General features: G+C 42.7%; 1 protein-coding gene across 4 annotated transcripts in view; it reads left to right on the forward strand.

Moving 5' to 3' along the window:
• Positions 1-8,566, forward strand: part of ATP10B (ATPase phospholipid transporting 10B (putative)) — a 517,664-nt gene extending 509,098 nt beyond the window's left edge. For all 4 annotated transcript variants that reach the window (XM_077266119.1, XM_077266120.1, XM_077266121.1 and 1 more), the window contains 4 exons: positions 866-946; positions 2,473-2,577; positions 3,511-3,695; positions 4,803-8,566. In XM_077266119.1, the coding sequence (XP_077122234.1) occupies positions 866-946; positions 2,473-2,577; positions 3,511-3,695; positions 4,803-5,187 (756 nt within the window). In that variant the 3' untranslated portion in view covers positions 5,188-8,566. The remainder of the gene's footprint in view (positions 1-865; positions 947-2,472; positions 2,578-3,510; positions 3,696-4,802) is intronic.
• Positions 8,567-10,495: the final 1,929 nt, after the last annotated feature.

The following is a 10,495-nucleotide window of genomic DNA, read 5'->3' on the forward strand; positions in this document are numbered from 1 at the left end:
CGTAGAGATCCTTACTCCCTCGTTGTTCCGGCTACTGGGATTTTGCACCTCAGAAGGAGGCAGCCTGAGCGGGGCTGATCCCCTTCTGGTATCCTCTCCTTTGCTTCGACTTCCTTCACGCTCGCTGCAATACAATTCTGCCTTTCAATATCCGTTTCTGGGAGCTGCAGCTCTGAGGGCATGCACAGCTCCTTTAACCTTCTGTCCTCCTCAGACTACTGTCTGGAACTGAACTCCTACAGAACTCCTGTCTGGAGCTCTGTCAGGAACTAACTTCTGGAACTGACTAACTTTCCCTACAGACTACCAGTTATATCTATGTGGAGAGTGACCTAATAAATAGGAGCAGGAGCTCCCCCTGGTGGCCTGGAGTGTGAATGTGTTGCATGTTTGTGATACCTGGATGCAGTTATCCTTCTTTGCCTCCAAACGAAGCATCACTCTCCACGAGAGGAAAGCAATATCACTGCGACGACCAGGACCCTGGGGTGCCACACTTTATCCATTTCTGCCTGCATGAACCTTCTGGTTACCTGATGAAGGTCAGAGTCAGTGACTCAATCTAAACTCACTTTTGGAATGCAAATAGATTCCCTATCTCTTATCTAGGAATGACTAGTTCTTTGGATTTTCAGTCCCTTCTTTGTCATTTTTTTAACCCTGGACAACCCCTTTATTGAAAGGAGCATAGCTGAAAGAGCTGTAGTCGCACCTAGGTCTTGGAGCCAGAATAATCTCAAGTCCCCTGTCAGCAAGCAGATTTAGCACTACAGCCTAAGAGCTTCACCTTACACTTCCTCATGAGTCACAGAAATGAATGTATGTCTGATACCTTTTGGTAACATTGTCTATTTGTTTCTTGTAGTCATATAAGATGTCTACATTTTGGATAGCCATCCTGGATGCCTTCTATCAAAGTCTTATCTGCTTCTTTGTTCCTTACCTTGTAAGTATTTCATTTTGTCTGCAATATTACAAGTCAATTATTGTTTAATCAAGAAATGTTTGGAAGGATGGATGAATGAAATGACTGAAAATGTAAGCGTTTAAGCAGGGCATCACTAGTTGGTGAAAAATATTTATAAATATAGCTAGAACACAGCCGTTCCTAATTTTCCAAAACTTGTAACCATGTAATGAACTGTTTCTGACGGTATAGCTACAAATGCGTGCTGTCAGAACTATAGCTTTTCGAGGTGTTGCCAGATGTAACTGTTTCTGGGTGTCGCCAGAGGTGCAGCTACTCATGGGTGTCACCAGAGGTCTAGCTACTCGTGGGTGTCACTGGAAGTGCAGCTACTCGTGGCATTCTCCAGATGTGCAGCTACTCATGAGTGTCCCCAGAGGTCTAGCTACTCGTGGGTGTCACCGGAGGTGCAGCTACTCGTGGGATTCTCCAGATGTGCAGCTACTCATGAGTGTCACCAGAGGTCTAGCTACTCGTGGGTGTCACCAGAGGTCTAGCTACTCGTGGATGTCACCGGAAGTGCAGCTATTTGTGGGATTCTCCAGAAGTGCAGCGACTCATGGGTGTCACCAGAGGTCTAGCTACTCGTGGGTGTCACCGCAGGTGCAGCTACTCGTGGGATTCTCCAGAGGTACAGCTACTCATGGGTGTCACTAGAGGTCTAGCTACTTGTGGATGTCACTGGAAGTGCAGCTACTTGTGGGATTCTCCAGAAGTACAGCTACTCATGGGTGTCACCAGAGGTCGAGCTACTCATGGGTGTCACCGCAGGTGCAGCTACTTGTGGGATTCTCCAGAGGTGCAGCTACTCATGGGTGTCACCAGAGGTCTAGCTACTCGTGGATGTCACCAGAGGTGCAGCTACTCGTGGGATTCTCCAGAGGTGCAACTACTCATGGGTGTCACCAGAGGTCCAGCTACTTATGGAAGTCGCCGGTGGTTCAGCTACTCGTGAGATTCGCCGGATGTGTGGCTACTCGTGGGTATCACTAGAGGTCTAGCTACTCGAGGGTGTTGCTGGAGGTTCAGCTACTTGTGGGTGTTGCTGGAGGTTCAGCTACTTGTGGGTGTTGCCAGAGGTTCAGCTACTTGTGGGTGTCACCAAAGGTTCAGCTACTCGTGGGTGTCACCGGATGTGCAGCTACTCGTGGGATTTTCCAGAGGTGCAGCTACTCTTGGGTGTCGCCAGAGTTGCAGCTACTTGTTGGTGTCGCCAGAGGTGTAACTACTGTGTGTATCACAAGATATATCACTATATGTAGTTATTCCCAGAAATAAGCTCTATGTAGTTGTTCACACAGGTGCAATACAACTATACATTGATAATAAAGCATCAATTTTAAGATAAGATGCTGTAGAAAGAAATTGTTGTGCATTAGTTCAAGTAAGTGTCACTACCGATTATGGTACACGTAAGGAGATGCACTGAGATAAATTAATTATGCGGCTATATTGGTTGGCACTGTGTGTACCTTATTTAATGAACATCGTTGTTTCCCTTCTAGACATTCTATAAATCTGGGATTGACCTGTACTCATTGGGCACTCCTATGAACACTTGTGCCCTCTTCACTATATTGCTTCATCTTGCCATTGAGATAAAGGATTGGGTAAGTAGTAATGCAGCGTTTGTTTTATAATTGTTTCATATAATTAGGAGTAACGTTCTCTCCTGGTAAAGATTTTAGTGAATGTATTGGAGAAGTAAGCGCCGAGCATCCAATCAGTCTAATCTAATCAATGCCAACATTGATTTTTACTGCTCTGCTGACAGAATACAATACGGCCTCAGTACCATGCAGCGATTTCTCAGCAGGACACTATGCTCTTCCCAACAATGACCTCTGATTTACTATACATTAATCTGGTGCAGCAAATAGGATCTGTTATATCAGGATGTATATGGCTACTTTACGCCCTATGCTATCTCTGTGCTTTCTTCTACATGTCACACCCATGGTTATGCAGAAGTATGGTTATAAACATGGTATGAAAGAAACCGAATAATGTCATGGTAAATAGTTTTTAAGAAAAATGTGTTGTATTCTAATGTGTTTCTCGTGAAGGGGGATCCAGGAATTTCAAAAAGTTCCCGAACAATAGGAAAAAAACCCTGCACAAACACACACATCATATATCCTATTGCTAGTCCTGCAACAATGACACAATACACACCATTTATGTCACCGCTGTCACCAATCAGTAGCCCCAACAATAATACTTGGATAACGCCAATGATTGGCTGCAGCAGTCACATGAACAATGTATATGACATCATAGTTTATAGAACTGCATCCATTATGTAACTTTTTGAAGATCCCAGGAAAACTCTGGCCAAAACTGATATAAATTGTTCTATCTAATGCAAAATTCACTATATCGGCACCATCTCTGCATAACACAGTGTACTAGTTGGGTCCAGAGGGTTCTTTCTGCAAGTAAATGTTGGGGAAAAAAAGCTAATGAGAATATTGTCATTTATTATGTATTAATCACGTCTATTTTCAATGATTACCAATAGCATTTCATGTTTTTAATTGCAGACGATCGTACACTGGATCACAATGGTTGGCAGCGTCGTAGTCTATTTTACTGTTTCGTTGGCATACAGCGCCATATGTGTTTCTTGTGAAACGCCGTCCCCATACTGGATAATGGAAGTGCAGATGTCAGAAGCTTCTTTCTACCTAGTCTGTATTTTTACTCCTGTTCTTGCCCTCCTGCCAAGGTAAGCAGATTAATTTTGATATATTTGCTCTGATGTGGTAAAGTTACCAGTCCTTGCCAAGTATGCGGTTGTGTAAAAGAAGCTGTTAGGACAAGATTAGGGAAGTGTCAGGAAACAAAAGACACCAAAGATGATGCCAACAGCAAAACCTATGAATTGAGACCTTTTAAAGGAGTCTGTCAACACAAATTGACTGTTCAAACCAAACCCAGGAGATCAATGCACGCGTCGCATCGCCAAGCTGTTCAGTGCACTTGTTTTCCATGTCTATGTATCTCCCTTATAGGACCATATAGGATTCAGAGAAGGTTGGGAGTAGATGGAAAACAAGTAGGTGGAAAGGTCCACTGAATTGGTGGCCACGTCAAGGGTCCACTGATTACCTGTGCTTAGTTTCTGCTGAAACTACCTCCAACACATTCATTAGTTATCCTAATTGCATAGGTTTGGGACTATGTAGATTATTTGCAGTGGCGGAAGGTTTTGAGTAGTAATATACCTTCATTTGTGTCTCCAAGTTCCTTCTCATCATCATCAAAGGGCTAGGACATGTGGAGAGAATAGGTCTTGTGTTTGGAATATGAACTTTGGCCAAGGCAAAGCTCCAACATTGGAGGAGTGGAATGGCCTTGCTTGAGTGGGTGGACCTGTAGTACCAGGCATAGTCACATCTGTATGGATGCTATATGGGACCTTTATGGCATAACCACAAATGACAAATGAATGTGGCTGCCAAATCTAATATATCTCAAACAAGAGGCCCCATTTCATGCTGCTGTGGAAGGAGAAGAGAGGTGGCTGTACCTGTGTGGTTCTTCCATTCATCTTTATGGGAGTCTAGAAGATTGCCCAGTGAGATTACTTGGCAATTTTTGGAACGCCCACACAAGTTGGTAGGAAGAGCTACAGATGAGAGGCCACCTCTCAATTTCTGACTTCGCGACAGTGGCCCCTTCCCCTCTAAGATAGATGTGGCGTAGTTACTCATGAAAATTCCCCTCTTTACCACCAAATTAAAATCTCTTTTTTTATATATTTTTTTGGGGGGTCTATCATTTTGCAGTGATCTTCTTATACTAATATAAATGTCTTAATCCTATTGAATAGGTACTTCATCAAAGCACTAAGAGGGACATGTGGTGTAGCCCCGATCATCGAAGCTCACAAACTGGACAAACTGAGTAAAGAAGAACGGGAGTTCAAAATACAAGAATGGAGGGACAAGAATAAGATGGAAATGGCTTCCCACCTTTACGACTCCACCATTAACTTCAGTGGTTTACCTGCAACTCCAGAAAGGGTGCTTCGCAATGTGTGCTCACCTAGCCATGGGGACAGCTGTAACAATTCTCCCAGGGATAGGCACAATCCAATATCGCCCCTTCCACGACCTGTAGCACCATCCAAAGGAGTTTCAGATCTTTTAAGAGAAAACACGGAGGACTTCATCAGATCTAACCACCGCAGGTCGATCAGCACAGTCACTGTTTAGAGACAGATGATATTGGGAGGATCTCCCAATGTATTTGTATATATTGTTCAGCCGCTGAGTAACCCATATTGGGAAAAAGAGGTCAACGTTGCCTCCAACTCCTCAACTGTGAAGTTGTTTTATACACTGGAATCCAAGTTGAAAAATGTGTGACTGGTGCAATATCGACTTTTTACGTGAAGGAAAATGAAGTATATCCATGAACCTTTGTGTACGAAATGTACAGATATAAACTGGTCCTCAATGATGAGCTGCTGGCAGACAACATTTTAATTGCACTGTTTCCTGTCTGAATTTCTGTTCTTCCCATCCAATGGGGACATTGTCACCATCTACATCACAAGTTTACAATTGTACATTACATACAGCCGCTGATAACCACAGGAGTATTGGTAGTCTGTGTAAGGTAATTGCACAAAATCCAGAAACTTGAATCATGTTCCCTTAGTCACCTGTGAGTCTTTGACTTAAGTCGTCTTATTTTAACAATTTATGGCACATTCCAGAAATGACAGTTCATTTACAAGTAAAATGGAATGAGTCGTGGGACAGGTCTTCTTTAGCAAATATCAGGTCGGCCATCAGTATGCTTTTGTATTAACATATTAAAACTAGAGGTTCTCCAGGCCTAAGATATTGATGACCAATCCGCTTCCGAGGACTGTGGGTCCGACACTCAGCAGCCCTATCGGTCAGCTGGAAACATTGACAGAGGCCGGATGTAAACAGTGAATGGAGAAAGAACAGAACAGCTCTGTTCATGGTCTAGTGGCCATTTCAAGTACTGCAGCTTCTGTTGAAATGAATATGAGCCAGGCTGCAGTACCTGGGAATGGCCACTGCACAGTGAACAGAGCTGTGGTGTTCCAGCTCCGCTCATACACCTGGCTTCCATCAGCACGGTAAGCTGATAAGTAGGGGTGTCAGGCAATGGACCCCCAGAAACGGGATATTGATAACCTATCCTTAGTATAGGTCATTAAGATTTTAAACCTGATAACCCATTTAATGGGAAACTAAGGTGCCAGTTAAGTGCCCCATGGAAGTAATGCCTCAACTCCTTTTGGCAGGAATGTAACAGGGTCACTTTTTTCCCTTAAGTGGTGCCCGCCTGTAAATTTAGTTTTGCAGCTCAGGACATGGAATAACGATGGTACTATTTTTAGTTAAAAAAAGGACTGGAAACAAATTTATCACTCATCTTGTAAAGTCAGGATGGGCTATGTAACCCTTTTCCAGATTCTTAAGTATGTGGAGACAGGGATGGGGCTTTCTCTGTCCATCCCTATGATTAGCACTGTTTGTTGGATGCATGTCCGCCACCAGTGCAATAATGTAAAGAGGACCTGTCCTGGTAAAACACTCCCTTAATACTGGTCTGTATACAAGCACTGGACCTTAGTTCTTTATGCCAAATATATGTGCCAAGATTTTCCCCGCTGGCCACAAATGTTGATTTCCAATTTAATGTCATTTTAAGAAAATGTTCTTGTCTTGAGCTGCCATCAACAAAGAAAGTGGATCTGTATCTAGTTCTTTGTTCACTCTATTTATTTTTAGTTATGCTTTTACTTTTGTGGGATATTAGAAATCAATACTTGAAATCCCACATGTAATACACTTAAAAGAAAATTGCAATTAGTGATTTTTATATATTTTTTTAAATTGTGATGAAGAATATGCTTCAGTTATCTGGGTAATGCTTTATGTATGGAAGGCGAGGTCATTAATGGTATGTCATCAGTGTTCTGTCCCGAAAAGTTAAAATAATTAATTGGAAACCATTTTTAAAGCAATTGCACAGATATTCTCCACATCATATTAATGGTAGTTTGTGCAAAAAAATGCATATTTTTTTTTAACTTTTTATTTATATTGTTTTATGATCTTTTTATTAAACCAGCACCCCTCACTGTGTGCGTGGCACTTTGTAAGTTCTAGTAAAATGTTATTAACCACAATAACACAACCATCTATAAATAAGAAACTATAATTGTAAAATGTATGATTATTTACCCCTTCTGTATTTCCCAAAAAACTATGGATTTACTAATGAACCCTCAGAGGTTGTCCACTACGTTTACATTGATGAGTTATCCTTAGGATAGGTCATCAATGTCTGATCGGCCGGGGTCCAACACCCAGCACACCCGCTGATCAGCTGTTATCAGTCGTGGTGGAGGCTGGCCAGAGGTACTCGTTTGCGGATCTGGCCATCTTCTGATGGTGGCCACCACTGGGTACTACACATCCGCCTCCTATTGATTTGAATAGGAGGCGAATGTGCAGTACCCTGCCTCAGCAACTACCAGAAGATGGAGGAACTCCATAAGCTAGTACTTCTGTTCAGCGGCAGCTGCCGACGCCAATAACAGCTGATCGGTGAGGGTGCTAGGTGTCGGACCCCAACCGATCAGACACTGATAACCTATCGTAATAATAATAATTTTGTGAAAGTAGTGGACAATCTCTTTAAATCTTATGATTATTGTGAATGCTCCTAAAAACAGCATTCCAATGATGGCATGGTGATGGGCTGCTGAAAACTTCAATTTTTGTCCCATTGCCTTACATATTCCCCAGCGGAATGCAGGCTGCCATAAAAGAGTTTATATTCCGCTGACGGATCTGCAGAGCAACCACAGAAAAAATCCTCGTGGGAGCTGCTGACAATATACATTTCACAATCCTTCCAAATGTTTACACGTTCTCTTTCAACTAATCCATTTTGCTGCAGATTTGTAAATTGTTTTTGAGGGTTCTTTTTTTTTTTCTGTTTTTTGTGTTTTACAGAAATGATGCATTTTTTTTCCGGGGTTATTTCTGCTATTTTTATTACATATTTCCCACACTTTTTGGGTCCCTGGCAGTTTTGCTAAATTTTAAATAAATTGATTTTTTATTTAATGGATTTTTATCATAGGTTAACAAAATGCAAAAAATACAAAAAAAGCCTGTAAAAAATGCTTGACAGTCATACCAGAAAACAAAAGCCGCAACAAAACTGACGGCCAAATTGGGCATATTTTCAGTATCTTCTGTTTTGGTTGCCCCTTTGTTCCCTGGTTTTCGGATAAACTGCTCTGTGATATGTAGCTACACTCCACAACCCCCTTCTCACAATGAAATCCTATGAGGCTGATACTTCACCCTGTGATCTAGTTTTAGTATTTGTTCTTCTCAATCAATGCGGTAAACTCAGGGAAATGCATTGTTAATGGTTCTCATGTATTTATTAGTATTTCTATTTAACACGTCAAAATAAACAAATCTTTCTGCTGCTTTTTCAACTTCTGTCCCACATTGCGAGATCGCTGTTGTCAAATGTGAATGGTTTATTTAACAGAAAATGACATTAAAGATTGTTTTTACAATGCCATGTCTGCCATTTTATATGTCATCCAGACTTGCAGGGTAATGATCAGAATGAGCGCACAGCGCCCCCATTCCCCCCGTCTTCCATCCCTAATATAAGAGGAGTGTGGGCTATAGGCTGGTACTCTGCCCTTTTATTTTGGGGTAACACTCTGGGGGCCGGTGATGATTCAACAAAAGAAAAGATTTTCCTGAACCACTTAGAATAGGGCTCTTCTGCAATACCAGACAAGCCCTCTGGGCCTGAGTGGCGCTGTTTTTGAGAAAAATACTTTTTGTTTTCCTTCATTTGGTAAGATTAAATGAATGGGTCCACAGTCCAAAAAGGCTCAAAGTCCAGCAGGTGACCACCCCATGTAGTTCCTAAGCACTTTTCCTGCATTGTTTCTTTTTTATGGGATGATTCTTCTCAGCCTACTAGTTGATGATGATGATATGTCCTGTGTGGGCAATAACAACATTGATTGTAATGAACTTGGAGGATGTTATTCAAAATATTTTCCTCATGTGAGTCCAATTAATCCCAGTCCAACACGATCTCAGACAACCCCTTTAACTGTGAGACATGGCATTCTTGCCCTTCATCTATCTATGGAAGTGGTCTACCAATAGTTGGAGGGATTTTCCACTACTTTTATCTTTCAGATCGGTTTTCAGACCGGTGGGGGTCCAATACCACGCACATCCGCTGATCAGATGTATCACCGTCAGCAATGACTGATATAAACCGTGTACAGGGTGGATCACACCAAGTCCACATACGGTTCAGTCTCCAATGCTAGGTACTCCAGAGCAGATCCTGTCCTCTTCCATAGGAGCTGATCTGCAGTACCTGGCGGTGATCACTACACCTTCCATGGAGCAGTGCGATTACACTGTAACCTCTGGTCCCCACCGCAGGTGACAACAGCTGATCTGTGGGGTGCGGGGTAGTAGACCACTAACAATCTGACAGTGAGAACCTATTCAAAAGATAGAGTGGACAACCTTGTTTAAGGGGTCGACCACATTACCTTTATTTTATCAGACGTCTTAAGGACAGATTCTCCTCCTTCTTCACAGAGTACACAACTCTCCTGTCCACAAGATGGCAGCTGGTGGGCGGACATGTGACCAGACTTGTCCATCCGTCTCCTCCATGAGATACACTCTGTGGGACGTTGGAGGCGGACGGACAGGTCAGGTCACATGCTCCTCCATGTGCAGCCATTTTGAAACAGGTGTGCTGTCTGCAAGGGAATAATGTCCACAGCACGTTTGGTCAAATAAAGATTGTGGCCGACCCCTGAGGGATCAGCAGTAGTGCCATGCCTGGATGAGGGTGGCGCCATTTTGCCCAGAATTTGCCCTCTTTCCTATGGTCATACGATCCCTATAACACAATGCTGTTGCCTAGATTATATTTATGCTCAGGTTTCTGCTGTCTAGTATTACACTCTGAGAAACGAAATAACGTGAGGGGGTAAATACTTTTCCACAGCCCTATATCACAGGCTTCACAGTCCATCCTGAACTATTCTTCAGGCGACATGTGGTAACTCTAAACTTTTCTACAATTCCTGTCACTTCTACATTCACGGTAAATTGCTGTAACTGTTGTCGGCCGGCTGTGTATACAAGTGTTGCTTGGCAACCAAACGTTGCCCATAGTACCATAGCGTCCTAAGTATGTACACCCCAGTTAATGGGCGCGTCTCCATTAATATTCCCCGGCGCTGACCTCCTGGCCGGCCTCCTAAGCCTGTAATGGATACGCGCCCCTCTTCCCTGGTTAATTTGCCTCAATTCTCCAAATGTCAATACTGCCTAATAGACAGGAGCTTTTATCTAAGGTGTTATGCTGCCACCTACTGGTCTCACACGGTACTGGTCATCATTAGCAAAACTGTATTCTAAGAATGTAGCTACATATAATACATCAAAGAGGAGAAAG

Source organism: Ranitomeya variabilis, chromosome 5, assembly GCF_051348905.1.
Source record: "Ranitomeya variabilis isolate aRanVar5 chromosome 5, aRanVar5.hap1, whole genome shotgun sequence".
Classification (NCBI taxonomy): Eukaryota; Metazoa; Chordata; class Amphibia; order Anura; family Dendrobatidae; genus Ranitomeya; species Ranitomeya variabilis.